The 17,325-nt window shown below is 37.5% G+C and overlaps 1 protein-coding gene across 4 annotated transcripts in view; it reads left to right on the forward strand.

The window, feature by feature from the left end:
• The window catches only part of LOC133554350 (C4b-binding protein alpha chain-like), a 43,286-nt gene that overhangs the window by 5,469 nt on the left and 20,492 nt on the right, over positions 1 to 17,325 (forward strand). For 2 of the 4 annotated variants that reach the window (XM_061902964.1, XM_061902967.1), the window contains exons 1-4: positions 1,569 to 1,700; positions 8,681 to 8,758; positions 8,839 to 9,027; positions 15,769 to 15,868. In XM_061902964.1, coding sequence (XP_061758948.1) covers positions 8,701 to 8,758; positions 8,839 to 9,027; positions 15,769 to 15,868 — 347 coding nt within the window. In that variant the 5' untranslated portion in view covers positions 1,569 to 1,700; positions 8,681 to 8,700. Of the gene's footprint in view, positions 1 to 1,568; positions 1,701 to 8,680; positions 8,759 to 8,838; positions 9,028 to 15,768; positions 15,869 to 17,325 lie in introns of those variants that run through there. The other 2 variants (XM_061902966.1, XM_061902965.1) reach the window with 1 other exon arrangement.

Consider the following 17,325-nt stretch of genomic DNA (forward strand, 5'->3'; position numbering starts at 1 on the left):
TGCTGTTGAGGGCTAGACAGCAGGGTGCTGCTGTGGTTCAGGAAGAGGAGGAGAGTAATGAGGAACAGTAGTTCCTCAATGAACTTGTGATTGAACAGGAGGATGATGATGAGGGGGGTGAGGGAGAGGAGGGGGAGGAAGAGGAGGAGGAAGAAGGGGAGGAGGAGAAGGATGATGAGTGGGTTTGAGTTGCATTTGGGGTTGCGTTTGCTGCAGTATTATTCTTTTGATGGTTTTATAGAAGGGGTCACCAACGCGGTGCCCGTGGGCACCAGGTAGCCCGTAAGGACCAGATGAGTCGCCCGCTGGCCTGTCCTAAAAATAGCTCAAATAGCAGCACTTACCAGTGAGCTGCCTCTATTTTTAAAATTTTATTTATTTACTAGCAAGCTGGTTTATCTTTGCTCGACATTTTTTTTATTCTAAGAGAGACAAAACTTAAATAGAATTTGAAAATCCAAGAAAATATTTTAAATACTTGGTCTTCACTTGTTTAAATAAATTCATGTATTTTTTTACTTTGCTAATTATAACTTTCAGAAAGACAATTTTAGAGACAAAAATACAACCTTAAAAATGATTTTAGGATTTTTAAACACGTATACCTTTTTACCTTTTAAATTCCTTCCTCTTCTTTCCTGACAATTTTAATCATTGTTCAAGTAAATTTGTTTGTTTTATTGTAAAGAATAATAAATACATTTTAATTGAATTCATTTTAGGTTCTGTTTTTTTCGACGAAGAATATTTGTGAAATATTTCTTCAAACTTGTTATGCTTAAAATTAAAAAAATATATATTCTGGCAAATCTAGAAAAATCTGTATTTCAAAGTCTTTTGAATTTCTTTTAAAAATTTTGTTCTGGAAAATCTAGAAGAAATAATGATTTGTCTTTGTTAGAAATGATATAGCTTGGTCCAATGTGTTATATATTCTAACAACGTGCCGGTTGTATTTTAACCTATTTAAAACATGACATCAAAAATCTAAAATCAATCTTAATCAGGAAATATTACTAATGATGTTCCATACATTCTTTTTTTAATTTTTTAAAAAATATTCGAATGAGCTAATTTTTCCCTTCATTTTTTTCGGTTGAATTTTAAAGAGTCGAAATTGAAGATAAACTATGTTTCAAAATTAATTTTTCACTTTTTTCCGTGTTTTCTCCTCTTTTAAACCGTTCAATTAAGTGTTTTTTCTCATCATTTATTCTCTACAAAAAACCTTCCGTAAAAGGAAAAAAAAATGTACGACGGAGTGACAGACAGAAATACTAATTTTATATATATATATATATATATATATATATATATACATATATATATTTATTAAAGGTAAATTGAGCATATTGGCTATTTTTGGCAATTTATTTAAGTGTGTATCAAACTGGTAGCCCTTCGCATTAATCAGTTCCCAAGAAGTAGCTCTTGGTTTCAAAAGGGTTGGTGACCCCTGGTCTAAGTCGATTGTCTTACTCATCTCATTATGTGAATTACAACATACTGTTGAAAGTGTCCTGACTTTTTCAATACAAAAATACAAATAAAAAAAACACGAGGGGCGGGGTCGAGCGAAAGTCGTCACGTGGTTTTTATGGTCGCCGCGCCTCTTCCTGTCCGACAACGCTCACTCATAAAGTCACAATCTTGAAGGTAGCATTGCAACACTCGGACGCTTATTTTTTATCATTGACAAGGTGAGTTAAAACTCTTTTTTTTTTTTACTTTACACTCAGAAAATTGCGGTTAAGTACTGTACAGTAGTCAACTCCGGACTGCACCAACATGGCGCCCATAAACCTGATCGTTTGTTGATGTTTGCTAGCTAACGCAACCTAGCATTGGGGCTAGTCTTTAAATGTAGTCACGCCGTTTGAGTAAATACATTTACTTTTAACCAAATATTTTTTTTTTAACCAAATAGAATTTTACTTCCGGTGCGTTTAAATCGTCAGCGACGCCACTGCGGTCCGCCTAGCTTCGCTAGTTTCTTTCTTTCTTCTTTCTTTCTTAGTTTATTTTGAACATGAACACACTTACAATATAATCCATCAAATTTGAACAATCCCAAATTATTTCACATCATTTCCGAAAAGGAGTAGGAAGAAAAAAAGCTTATTTAATCCTACCTCTTTCACACGTCAGAGCGTCTACAATTATATACATTCATCCACTCCAAGGGAGTAGGTTTGATTTTGAGATTGGTGGGGACAGAAAAGTGCTCCAAGGCAGCACTCTGAAAGTTTACTTTTTTTTTTTTACATTAGCAATCATAATTTCACTTTCATGCAGATGTTATAGGGTAAAGCAACTAAAATGAAAGCAAAGGAGACAACTTGGAAGAGTTCTCATCTTTACTCTTTAGTGTAGGGCTGTAGTGCAACTGTGCATCATTCTGTCAATCAACATAGCCTACTGTCCATCAACAACATCAGAAATACATTCATGCAATACAACATTGTAAATAAACATAAATGAACTGTAATAATATTTTCCCCTACTTGTGTTTAAATCACTCACCATGTTTCCCTTCAACTACTTCTTTCTATTGCTGCTTTTTTACTGTAAATATGTTTGTCACTAATACTCAAATACAAGCAGATTAGTGTCCACTGGTTGTTTCTATTTGAAAGAGCCAAACACATGCCTCCGCCGGTCTGTAACAGAAATGAACTGCTGGCAAAAAATATGTTGATGCATGACAGATACATTAAGGACAATGACCATAGAGCTTGATGGTACAGTTACTGCCTGAGCAAAAAGGCTTTTACTAAATATGAATATTACTTCATATTAATGAATTATATTTCAGCATTGTAAAATCACATGATCATCTAGTGAGGGTTTATTGTATTTCCACCACTTTGGTATTTTCAAACCGTTGCTCACTTCTACACAAAAACATGAAACTAAAAAATAATTTCAAAAATAAAACTGAAAGGTGAAATCCGGCGACTCGTTTGGCTGTTAACCATGGTTTAAATATTCTAAAGCCTTATCACAGCGTAGGCTATCACTCCGCCTCAGGCACGCATGACTGGTATGAATGGAAGTTGTTGTCATGTATCCATGACAACGGACTATTGCAGTCCGAAGTAAAAGACAGCTGATGTTTTTACGATGTTAAAAAACGGACTAAAGTAGTTGAATTCACATGTTTAAGGTTAACTTTCACCTCCGGGGAGGGTTAACAATGGTAGAGGGGACTGAGCATTGACTTTCACCTGAAAAAAAGCAGAGGAAAAGACGAGATGCAGTGCTAATTTGGAGCTAACGTCTGGATAGGTGGGAATATTTTTTCCACAGTGAGGCTATTTTATTGGGTAATATGTATTTCTGGTTGAATAAAACTACATTCAATTGATTAAGTATTCCTATTTCATAATGCATTTATTTGTAACTGTTTTATAAAAGCAATGTATCACTCCAGTCCATGGTATATGCTCATTATAGCACTCTAAGGGGCGTGACTGGAGTGATATATTGTTGAATTATTCAATATTGTTTCGCCTCTATACACCCTTGATGTAACTTACAGTTTGACTCCTAAAGAAGTCTCTTATATCCAGTTTTCTTTTCATTGACATCCTTCAAAACCTACAGCACACACGCACGCAAACAGACACAAACACAATGTAAATCACAGCACTGATATTAAAATCCATCTAGCTACCGTGTGCCAGGAACAACAAATGCCGAACATTTTGACAACTTACACTTACTTACAACTTACACTTACGTACAACTTACACTTGCTTACAACTTACACTTACTTACAACTTACATCGAGTTGCACTTGTCACGCCAAATTTCTTCCCCTCTACAAAAACCTTCCCCCCCATTTACTTTCGGGGTCATGATTAATACAGACGTTTTGTTAACGCTATGTTATAAAAATATAACGCTATATTATAAAAATACAGACGTTTTGTTAACATTATATTGTAAAAAATACCAATAAATAAAAAAAATTACAAACACAAACTATGGGATGACGCATTTACTTCCGGGTTTACATTTCTTCATGTTTCCTCTTATGTCATCCCATAGCTTGTGTTTGTAAATAGTTTTTTTTAATTTTTTCAATTTTTTTAAAATAATATAGCGTTAACAAAACGTCTGTATTTTTATAATACAGCGTTATATTTTTATAATATAGTGTTATCAAAACGTCTGTATTAGTGAAGTGAATTGTGAATTATATTTATATAGCGCTTTTTCTCTAGTGACTCAAAGCGCTTTACATAGTGAAACCCAATATCTAAGTTACATTCAAACCAGTGTGGGTGGCACTGGGAGCAGGTGGGTAAAGTGTCTTGCCCAAGGACACCACGTCAGTGACTAGGATGGCGGATGCGGGAATTGAACCTGCAACCCTCAAGTTGCTGGCACGGCCGCTCTACCAACCGAGCTAAACCGGTTAATCATGACCACGGAAGTAAAGGGGGAGGGGAAGGTTTTTGTAGGGGGGAAGAATTTTGGCGTGACACACTGCCTCTCGTCCGCTCGCTAGCAACTAGCATGTAGGCTAGCTTTTACAAGCAGAAGGAGTGACAGCGGGGACAGCCAATCACACGTAAGTTAGCATGAAAGTGGCAACCAATCAGGGAGCGATATTTAGGTTAGAGGCGGGACTTCTAGCAGAGACCGACATTTAACCCTTTCTGTGCCATAATCATTAAACTAAACATTACGGGCAGCGCTTGTATTGATAGTGACTACACAGTAGCGGCTGGATATTGGTAGGGATGTGTCCCTAGCGTCCCTACCCAATTCTACGCCCTTGATCCACTCAGTCTTTTATAGTAAAATGACATCAATCAATCAATCAAAGTTTATTTATATAGCCCTAAATTACCAATGTCTCAAAGAGCTGCACAAACCGCAACGACATCCTCGGTAGAGCCCACATAAGGGCAAGGAAAACCCACCCCAGTGGGACGTTGGTGACAGTGACAATGATGACTATGAGACACCTTGGAGAGGACAGCACAGGGGACCGAAAGCAATGGATGTCGAGCGGGTCCAACATGATACTGTGAAAGTTCAATCCATAGTGCAGGGGTCACCAACGCGGTGCCCGCGGGCACCAGGTAGCCCATAAGGACCAGATGAGTCGCCCCCTGACCTGTTCTAAAAATAGCTAAAATAGCAGCACTTACCAGTGAGCTGACTCTATTTTTTTTTTAATTTTATTTATTTACTAGCAAGCTGGTCTCGCTTTGGTCGACATTTTTAATTCTAAGAGAGACAAAACTCAAATAGAATTTGAAAATACAAGAAAATATTTGAAAGACTTGGTGTTCACTTGTTTAGATAAATTCTTTTTTTTTTTACTTTGCTTCTTATAACTTTCAGAAAGACAATTTTAGAGAAAAAATACAACCTTAAAAATTATTTTAGGATTTTTAAACACGTATACCTTTTTACCTTTTAAATTCCTTCATATTCTTTCCTGACAATTCAAATCAATATTCAAGTATTTTTCTGTATTGCAAAGAATAATAAATACATTTTCATTTAATTCTTCATTTTAGTTTCTGTTTTTTCGACGAAGAATATTTGTGAAATATTTCTTCAAACTTATTATGATTAAAATTCACAATAATTATTCTGGCAAATGTAAAAAAAAAATTGAATCAAATTTAAATCTTATTTCAAAGTCTTTAGAATTTCTTTAAAATATTTTGTTCTGGAAAATCTAGAAGAAATAATGATTTGTCTTAGAAATATAGCTTGGTCCAATTTGGTATATATTCTAACAAAATAAAGATTGGATTTTAACTTATTTAAAACATGTCATCAAAATTCTGAAATTAATCCTAATCAGGAAAAATTACTAATGATGTTCCATAATTTCTTTTTTTAATTTTTTCAAAAAATTTGAATTAGGTAGTTTTTCTCTTCTTTTTTTCGGTTGGATTTTGAATTTTAAAGAGTCGAAATTGAAGATAAACTATGTTTCAAAATTTAATTTTCATTTTTTTCCTGTTTTCTTCTCTTTTAAACCGTTCAATTAAGTGTTTTTTTCATCATTTATTCTCTACAGAAAAATCTTCCGTAAAAGGAAAAAAATGTATGACGGACAGAAATACCCATTTATATATTAAAGGTAAATTGAGCAAATTGGCTATTTCTGGCAATTTATTTACGTGTGTCTCAAACTGGTAGCCCTTCGCATTAATCAGTACCCAAGAAGTAGCTCTTGGTTTCAAAAAGGTTGGTGACCCCTGCCATAGTGGATCCAACACAACCTTGAGAGTCCAGTCCAAAGTGAATCCAATACAGTAGCGAGATTCCTGTCCATAGTGGAGCCAACAGGAATCCATCCCAAGCGGAGGCGGATTAGCAGCGCAGAGATGTCCCCAGCCAATAGATACACAGGCTAGCGGTCCATCCTGGGTCCCGACTCTGGACGAGCAATCCATCCTGGGTCCCGACTCTGGACAGCCACTACTTCATCCATGGCCACCGGACCGGACCCCCTCCACAAGGGAGGGGGTCCGAAAAGGGGGTTTATTTAAAGGCTAGAGTATACAAATGAGTTTTAAGGTGAGACTTAAATGCTTCTACTGAGGTGGCATTCCAGAGTACTAGAGCCCGAACGGAAAACGCTCTATAGCCCGCAGACTTTTTTGGGGCTCTGGGAATCACTAATAAGCCGGAGTCCTTTGAACGCAGATTTCTTGCCGGGACATACAGTGGGGCAAAAAAGTATTTAGTCAGCCACTGATTGTGCAAGTTCTCCCAATTAAAGTGATGACAGAGGTCTGTAATTTTCATCATAGGTACACTTCAACTAGAATTCACATTGTAGGAATTTTAAAGAATTTATTTGTAAATTATGGTGGAAAATAAGTATTTGGTCAACCATTCAAAGCTCTCACTGATGGAAGGAGGTTTTGGCTCAAAATCTCACGATACATGGCCCCATTCATTCTTTCCTTAACACGGATCAATCGTCCTGTCCCCTTAGCAGAAAAAAAGCCCCAAAGCATGGTTTCCACCCCCATGCTTCACAGTAGGTAGGGTGTTCTTGGGATGCAACTCAGTATTTTTCTTCCTCCAAACACGACAAGTTGAGTTTATACCAAAAAGTTCTGTTTTGGTTTCATCTGACCACATGACATTCTCCCAATCCTCTGCTGTATCATCCATGTATCCATTTTGGTATAAACTCAGCTCGTCGTGTTTGGAGGAAGAAAAATACTGAGTTGCATCCCAAGAACACCACACCTACTGTGAAGCATGGGGGTGGAAACATCATGGTTTGGGGCTCTTTTTCTGCTAAGGGGACAGGACGATTGATCCGTGTTAAGGAAAGAATGAATGGGGCCATGTATCGTGAGATTTTGAGCCAAAAACCCCTTCCATCAGTGAGAGCTTTGAATGGTTGTCCAAATACTTATTTTCCACCATAATTTACAAAAAAACACGGGAACCTTATTGATTTTTATTTTCTTTGTATCCGGTGTGTTACGCATTGAGTACAGATAGTGAAAAAATGTGTTATAAATTGCTATGAAACAAAAAGGGCTAGGGCATGCCTGGGCAATTATTTTGACTCGGGGGGGGGGGGGGGGGGGCCTAATTTAGAGAAAAAAATGTCTGGTGGCCATTATATCTGATTTTTAGGAACACTAGTACAAAACCTCACAACGTCTGATTGAATGCTAAAACCGTTATGACAGACCGCCTTAAAAAACGTAACGGATTTTTTTTTTTTTTTACTGAATGAGACACCCAGAATGTACATGAAAATAAAGAATGGGGGATTTACAATGTTTGCTATGAACGATAAAACACTGAATATTGACAACATATGGATGTCACACCCACTCTTGATCGATATATTTTACAATAATGCGAAACGCAAGAAAAATGCAACTAACACAGCGAAATATGAACGCGAAGGGTAAAAAAAAACCCACCTACATTGTGATATATCACTAAGCTTTAGAACTTTGTTGTAAAAATATCCTTCCGTGTCTGTCCCTGACACCCGCATTGCAGGCTGGCCTCTCTGGAAACACTCTGTGGAAACGCTCCCCACCCACACTGCTTGGTGCCTCGTCTGAGCTGCTGTGACATAGATTACAATTGTAACTAATTAGATTACCAAAGTAACAAAAGCGCGGATTCCAACCATTGATATACTTTGTATAGTTCAAGACTTAGGGTCATTTGAAAACAACACTGCACATCATAATGGCAGCTACAATTTCCATTTTAAAGATCTAAAAAAATTATTTGGGAATGTCCGGCGGGCCGGTTTGTAAAGCTCAACGGGCCGCATGCAGCCCCCGGGCCTTAATTTGCCCAGGTCTGGGCTAGGGTTAAAAAAGCTCTGGTTCCTCTTACTCACTACTATACTTTAATTAAAAAAATGCAAATATGTGATATGCCATATTGTAACTGCATATTCCGAATAAACTAATACCATAATACCAAAATTGTTTTTTTTAAATGTACTTACTAACTTGCACAAGAAAGACAAAAGCTTTGATGCATACATGCTTCTTGAATATTACAAAATCCAATAGTTTGGGTAAGATCCCGTACTTCCCTTCCTTAAGTGCGTCAAGGCATTTTGCACTGTTGCCGATAGCAAGGTCCAAACGACATGATCCAAGTGCTGAAAATAATAGATTTATTGTTGCATTTTTGTCTTTACCAGATACTACATTTACCTCGACCATGGACATCCTTTTATTCCTGCGACTAAGTTTGTTTGGACTTGCCACGATTGCTCAAGGTGAGTGTGGCAGAGACCCGGAAGGCAGTTGATGATCTGCTATATCAACAGTTTTATCTTGTTTCCCTTTTCCACGACAGCTCAAAGCTGCTCTAAACCTGTTGGAGGTGCCAACATGGACTTGAAGGACACAGACATTCTTACGGAAACTTTTCCCGACGGTGGCACGGCTACTTTTGCCTGTAATGTGGGTTACACGCCGGCAGAAGGGGCTTCAACCATCACTTGCAAAGCTGGAAACTGGAGTCCAGTTACGCTCATATGCGAAAGTAAGCCTCGCTTGTTTAAAGTTTTTTTTATAGTAGGGATGGAACGGTTTATAGAAATGATCTGAATGGTTTGGTTTACCTGACACAGTGTGTTGTTCGCATCATGTTTTTTTTGTGTGTGGTGCTATTCAGTTTGGAGTTCAAAGCATCGTGAGACGAAGTAGGGACATGATTTCAGTGTTGGCGCTAGGAATTTTCAAAATGAGGTCCAAAGAACCCCATCAAGTCATAAAAATGGGGTCCCACAGTAAATTTTTGGGGTCCCACTTTTTTGTAACCGTTTTGAAAACAAATGATAAATGTATGCATTATCCTGTTACATCTCGCATTCTATATTGTGTTTTGGAAATAGGTTGTCATAAACGTTATTAATAATATCACGAAAGAAAACACATTTTCTATTTGCATATTTTATATTATTTATTTTATTATGCATAGAATTGTTTCAGTTATAAACATTCATTCACTTTTCTTCTTTCCTTCATGTATCTAAACTTTACTGCTGCCTGTATTTTTTTCTATATTTGTATTTAATAAGTTGTAGGCGTATTTATTTCATTATATAAGTGTAAAAAGTTTTTTGCTTCGTTCATGAAATTATGATAATCGTGTGCCAGGGCATACATACATTATTTATTTAACGCTTAAATCTGTAGCGTCTACGTCAGATCTATTTTTTTTATTTTTATTTTTATTTTTTTATTTTTGTTAGTTTTCTGCCCTTTTTGTCAGAGAAAACTGTTTTTTTATGGCAAACAACCAAAATAGGCAAAATCTTCCACAAAAATAATTTTTCAAAGTGGAACGACCCCAAAAGGGAATAAGCGGTAGAAAATGGATGGATGGATGGAATACTTGATTTTAAGTAATCGGAGCCTTGGATAGGTCAATAATTCATAAAAACATTGATTTTGATTCAATATTATGTTTTGAGCAATGACTGTTTTTAAAGAAAAAAAAACATCTTTATTTTATTAGTCAACATTGCAACTTTTTCTAAATTACATTTCACCCATAAGATTTTTTTTTATTCCACTTTTGTTATGTTTTTGTTTATTTTAATAGTATTTTTTAAATGTTCCGTGGGCCTTTAAAACATTAGCTGCGTGCCGCAAATGGCCTCTGGGCCACACTTTTGATACCCCCGCTATAGATAATAAAAAGATTAATCTGATAAGTCTGTGGATAAAAAGAAGAACCTGGCGACGCATGCGCGTTTATCATAACGCACAGTCATCTCTGCTTCAGTAAACAACAACGGTGATGATGTCAGCAATGTGAGCGACACTTGCTAACTTGTCAGCCACTTCTCCAAGAGACTCCTTTTGAACACTCCTCGCACATTAACACTTCAAAAGGCACATATTTTCCCCGTTTGTTGACCTGCAAAGTATGTTTTTGGGGTGGAGGAGTCTGATCGGTTGCTGGTTATCCATTTCCTACCGCTTATTCCCTTTTGGGGTCATGGGGGGCGCTGGCGCCTATCTCAGCTACAATCGGGCGGAAGGCGGGGTACCCTGGACAAGTCGCCACCTCATCGCAGGGCCAACACAGACAACATTCACACTCACATTCACACACTAGGGCCAATTTAGTGTTGCCAATCTCTTAGCTTGAAGCTAACAGCTAGCCTGTCTCCATCCTCGAATGATGTCAAACCAGCGGGAGATAAAAGATAAGTTTCCATGGACTCCGAAAGATTAAAACAACTCAATTACTGGAGACATGGTACAGGATGAAGGTAAAAAAAGGTTAACTTTACACTCACTTTAGTGTTTACCATGATTTTTTTTTTTTTTGGACAGTCCTTCGCTGTAAAGTCGTCCAAGTGCAAACTGGGTCAGTATTTATTTTTGATAAAACCTTCGGCGAATCAAAATTTAACAAAATGTACCCGAAAGTTCATTATTTTGAAGACGGCCAATATAAAAGCGGAGAAGACAGGGTCGGTAAAGATAAAAATCCGAGGACGCGCAGACTTTCAGAAATTTGCGTCCTTTCTGATTTCAATGCGTAAAAAGACACAAAAAGTGCGTAACGCCAACAGTGGATTTGTGTATTAATGGCGGACGCAAACACGGATTTAGCCAGTACAGACAAAATATACTGTTGAACGTGGATTAGGGGCGTAAAGACATGAACATTTCATATCATAATACAGTGACCAAAAATATCACGGTATTCATTGCTATTGCGATATTGTTGAATGTGCTTTTTTAGTCAATAATACTAACACAGACAGTCGTTGACGTGTTGCTATTACATGACAACAGCGCGTACAAACATACATGAAATCACTCATGGGATGCTTTTAATAAGTAAGAATTGTGTTAGTCAAACTGTGAAACTTACAAACATTGCTCGGAGTTGTAAATATCGAAAACAATTTTTAATCCAAAACACCCTGCACGCTTATTTGCAGTTTAAGGCATTAAAAGGACATTTTCAACCCCCCTCAATACCCGCAGTGAGCAAACTCGTCCAAAAGATGGCGCCGTAGCACAAACAATAACACACCATTTCAATCCTCTGCGTGGGTTTAATGCAAACTATTGAACAAAAAAATGTATGGACATTAGCGAAAAAATATCCTTAAATTAGCCGCTCCAGTTTATAAGCTCCAGTGTTAGAAATCTATGAAAAAAGTAGTGGCTCATACCCCCGAACTTAAGGTATCTTCAGTAAAAAATAGTCGTGGTCAAACATTTGCATACACGTGTGAAGGCCATAATGTCATGGCTGTCTTGAGTTTCCAATAATTTCTACAACTCTTATTTTTTTGTGATATAGAGGGATTGGGGCAGCACCGTGACGGAGAGGTTAGTGCGTCTGCCTTACAATACGAAGGTCCTGGGTCCGATCCTGCGCTCTGGATCTTTCTGTGTGGAGTTTGCATGTTCTCCCCGTGAATGCGTGGGTTCCCTCCGGGTACTCCGGCTTCCTCCCACTTCCAAAGACATGCACCTGGGGATAGGTTGATTAGCAACACTAAAATTGGCCCGAGTGTGTGAATGTGAGTGTGAATGTTGTCTATCTGTGTTGGCCCTGTGATGAGGTGGCGACTTGTCCAGGGAGTACCCCGCCTTCCGCCCGATTGTAGCTGAGATAGGCTCCAGCGACCCCGAAGGGAATAAGCGGTAGAAAATGGATGGATGAATAGATAATGATTGGAGCACATACTTGTTTGTCACAAAAAACATTCATGAAGTTTGGTGCTTTATGAATTTATTACTGGTTTACTGACTGCTGGATCAGAAGTATACATACAGCAACATACATTATCAATGTTGGTGATGTAGAAAATATACAATCAAATCAAATTGGCTTCATGACATGGCCTTTTAACTTCATGTGAGTGATTATGAAAGACGACAGCTGTTGACTTCTCTGAGGCCAGTCATTAGACTCCTTACAAACGTAACAATGGGAAAGTCAAAAGAAACTCGGCACAGATCTGAAGAAAAAAAAAAAAGTCAGGAAATTCACTTGGAGACATTTCAAAGCAGCCTAAGGTCCGAAGAGCAACTGTGCAGACAATTGTTCATAGGTATAAAGTGCATGGCACAGTTTGGTCATTGCCTTGATCAGGAAGAGAACGCAAGCTATCACCTGCTGCTGAGAGAAAATTGGTCTGGATGATCAATAGTCAACCAAGAACCATCAAAAAGCGGGTCTGCAATGAATTGGAAGCTGCTGTAACACAGGTGTCAGTGTCCACATTTAAAGTGTGTTTTGCATTGCCATGGACTGAGAGGCTACCATGCAAGAAGGAAGCCCTTGCTCCAGAAGCGACACCTCAAGGCTCATCTTAAATTTGCTGCTGATCACATGGACAAAGATAAGACCTTCTGGAGGAAAGTTCTGTGGTCAGATGAAACAAAAATTGAGCTGTTTGGCCACAATATCCAGCAATATGTTTGGAGAAGAAAAGGTGAGACCTTTAATCCCACTAACACCATGCCTACTGTCAAGCATGGTGGGGCTAGTATTATGCTCTGGGCCTGTTTTGCTGCCAATGGAACTGGTGCTTTACAGAGAGTAAATGGGACAATGAAAAAGGAGGATTACCTCCAAATTCTTCAGGACAACCTAAAATCATCAACCCGGAGGTTGGGTCTTAGGCACAGTTGGGTGTTCCAACGGACAATGACCCCAAACACTCGTCAAAAGTGGTAAAGGAATGGCTAAATCAGGCTCGAGTCAAGGTTTTGGAATGGCCTTCCCAAATTCCTGACTTAACCCCTGTTGAGGACATGTGGACAATGCTGAAGAAACAAGTCCGTGTCAGAAAAATACCAAATTTAGCTAAACTGCACCAATTTTGTCAAGAGGAGTGGTCAAACATTCAACCAGAAGCTTGTGAATGGCTCCCAAAAGCACCTTCTTGGAGTGATACTTGCCAAGGGATATGTAACCAAATATTAACATTGTTATATGTATACTTTTGACCCAGCAGATTTGGTCACATTTTCAGTAGACTCATAATAAATTCATAAAAGAGCCAAACTTCATGAATGTTTTATTGTGACCAGCATGTATGTGCTCCAATCACTCCATCAAAACAAAATAAATAGTTGTAGGAATGATTGGAAACTCAAGACAGCCATGACATTATGTTCTTCACAAGTGTATGTAAACTTTTGACCACGACTGTATATACATTGTGTCTGGATTACATTTTTGCCTCATACCTCACTCAAAGCATGAGTAAAGAATGCATGAAAAATGGCAAGTCCTGATGTAAAGATGTGATAAGTCTGAGAGAGGAGATTATCTGCTCACAGATGCTACCTGGTCTTTGTTGAGCATACTGCAGCTAGTCCTGGATAAATGAACCTACCTCCAATCCTTTTAATTCTTTGCTCACATGCAGGATTCTCACAGGAATGAGTCCAAAATGTATCCACACCCACTGTATATGTTCTTCTTTAAGAATGTGCAATGTGATTTGTTTTTTTACTTAAATCAGGGGTCTCAGACACATTATTTTGCGGCCCATACCTTAATATGAAAATGTAATGTTGGTTCGGCCCGCGAGTTTTATATAAATGGGGCTTTACAGTGTCATTCTTGTATAACCTCGATTTTTCCAGGAGACACCCAATTTTCAGTGCCCCGCCACCTCCAGAGGTAATCATCTTCCCGAATTTCACCCAAACAACAATATTAAGGGGGCACCGTGGAGGCATTACCTTCGCGTCCTCTACAACATGTACATATAGCGTGCGAGCATAGTCACATGTTGTATTTGGCTTCTGTAGAAGCAGTAAGCGACTGCGAGACATGGTTGATCAACAGCCACACAGGTCACACTGAGAGTGGCCGTACAAACAACTTTAACACTGTTACAAATATGTGCCACACTGTGAAACCACACCAAACAAGAATGACAAACACATTTTAGGAGAACATCCGCACCGTAACACAACATTAACACACCAGAACAAATACCCAGAATCCCATGCAGCTCTAACTCTTCCGGGCTACAACATAAACCCTGCCCCCTATTGTAGCCCGGAATAGTTAGGGCTGCATTGGATTCTGGGTATTTGTTCTGTTGTATTTATGTTGTGTTACGGTGCAGATGTTCTCCCAAAATGTGTTTTTTCAATCTTGTTTGGTGTGGGTTCACAGTGTGGCGCATATTTGTAACAGTGATAAAGTTGTTTATACGGCCACCCTCAGTGTGACTTGTATGGCTGTTGACCAAGTATGTCTTGCAGTCACTTCCGTGGGTCTGCAGAAGCCTCATGCAATATGTGACATGCCCTTAGAATTGTAATCCGGGTGAAAACCGGGAGAATGATTGCCCCGGGAGATTGTCGGTAGGCGCACTGATATTCGGGCGCTTCCCGGAAAGATCGCGAGTTGGGAAGTATGTTGCTAGGGCAGGAACGCCATTCAAAAAAGGTGAATTTATTAAAAAGTGCATGTTAGTTTTTGTTAAGAAATCTTTTCTTGCGGCCCAGTCTCACCCAGTTTCTGCATCCAGTGGCCCCCAGGTAAATTGAGTTTGAGACTCCTGACTTAAATATTTGTGCAAAATATGCAATTTCACTTGCCCCTTCACATATGTTTTGTTATTTTTATTTATAACTGTGCATATCCCATCGCTTTAAGTGTTTTTGTATTTTTTTGTATAAATCATGCAACATTTTAAATATTTTGCTATTCTGTTGACTGCGCACAAGAATTCCAATGTGCCTGAGCTCAGCTGTTTTTGCATAAATGGCCAACAAAAAGCTTCCATTCTAAAAGTAACATTTGCGTTGAAAAATTATTATGATTTGACTTAAAATACTAGTCAATTTGTCCAGTTATGTACTGCACCAATAAATTTAAAGAGGTTTTGCATGTAACTAACCAACATTTGTGTTTTTATTTGTAACAAAGACAACTACTGCTGATAGTTTGTGCTTCACTTCATGTGGATGGTACTTTATATATTATAATGTGATTACAAAAATTGTACACTTACATTTTTTATTTACACTAATTCAAGGGTCAGGGCTTTAGAAGCCATTTTTAATTGAATTCATCAGGCATATTTGTAAGAATCACAACTGATTAGAGTAATGGTGGATTATTGGGAAATAAACTGTCAAAAAAACTTAACACGATTCGAACTGTGGATTTTGTGGACTGTTCCATCCCTTGTATTTATTAATAATGTATTTTGAGTCTTTTGGGATGATGTGTTATTATTAAACGCCACATCATTATTCTTGGGGTTTTTTTTAGGGAAGAGCTGTGGCTCCCTTGGAGACGTGGCAAATGGAAATATTGATTATTCACAGGGGAATCACTTTGGTGATAGAATCTCCGTCAGTTGCAACCCTGGGTAAGACAAAATGTGACTACTGATGATAAACATCGTTTTACTTTTTCCACCTAGTTTCTAGACATAATCTTATCTTATCATATCTTATTTAGCTATCTCTATCCATCTATATCTATATATTTATATCAGTCCATCTCTATATCTAGCTTTCGAGCTGTAATTTTGTCAGAATCAGAAATACTTTAATAATCCCTGAGGATAAATTAAAAATATCTCTATATGTGTGTATATAATAGGGATGTAAAGATAAATGGCAATAATGATAACTGCAGTATAGGGGGTTGTCACGATAAACGGAACAATTCCCAATGCTTAGAATTAAAAAAGATCGAAAAAACGTGATTGATAACACTTCAAATGATTGATAGACCGGTGATACTGCTCACTTACTGAGAAGTATGCAAGCACTAGCTCATTATCTAGCTTAAATGCATACACGAGTACGGGAGACATTTTCTTTCCTCAATAAGAAAGGACACAAATTTATATAAATACATTACCGTTTGAAAAACCAATTAAATTGCACACTGAACATACCGACTGTGTTATCTTAGAGCAGTGGTTCTCAAATCGGGGGTACGCGTACCCCTGGGGGTACTTGAAGGTATGCCAAGGGGTACGTGAGATTTTCAAAAAATATTCTTAAAATAGCAACAATTCAAAAATCCTTGATAAATATATTTATTGAATAATATTTAAACAAAATATGAATGCAACAATGCAATATTCAGTGTTGACAGCTAGCTTTTTTTGTGGACATGTTGATGTTAAATATTTCTTATTTTGTGAAGAAATGTTTAGAATTAAGTTCATGAATCCAGATGGATCTCTATTACAATCCCCGAAGAGGGCACTTTAAGTTGATGATTACTTCTTTGTGTAGAAATCTTTATTTATAATTGAATCACTTGTTTAATTTTCAACAAGTTTTTAGTTGTTTTTTTTTTTAATATCTTTTCTTCCAAATTGTTCAAGAAAGACCACTACAAATGAGCAATATTTTGTTATACAATTTAATAAAACAGAAAATGACGACATAGTGCTGTATTTTACTTCTTTATCTATTTTTTTCAACCAAAAATGCTTTGCTCTGATTAGGGGGTACTTGAATTAAAAAAATGTTCACAGGGGGTACATCACTGAAAAAAGGTTGAGAACCACTGTCTTAGAGTGATCGCTCTATACTCGAAGGAATAACGAAAACACGAAGGGAAATACACTGACTTCACATAAACCGGAAATAGTGAGCCCAAAGCCCGTTTTTTTATTTATTGTTAAAAACACTAAAACTTTTACAAGTTACAATTGTAGGTAAATATTTTCCTACACTCAAATAAAAATAATATTTAATATTTATTCTGCCAACTGGGTCCCATTTTTTTTTTTTTTTTTTTAGATAAAACCTGGTTCACGGATTTCAGTGTGTGTATACCGTATTTTTCGGAGTATAAGTCGCA

Source organism: Nerophis ophidion, linkage group LG06 (assembly GCF_033978795.1).
Source record: "Nerophis ophidion isolate RoL-2023_Sa linkage group LG06, RoL_Noph_v1.0, whole genome shotgun sequence".
NCBI classification, from domain to species: Eukaryota; Metazoa; Chordata; class Actinopteri; order Syngnathiformes; family Syngnathidae; genus Nerophis; species Nerophis ophidion.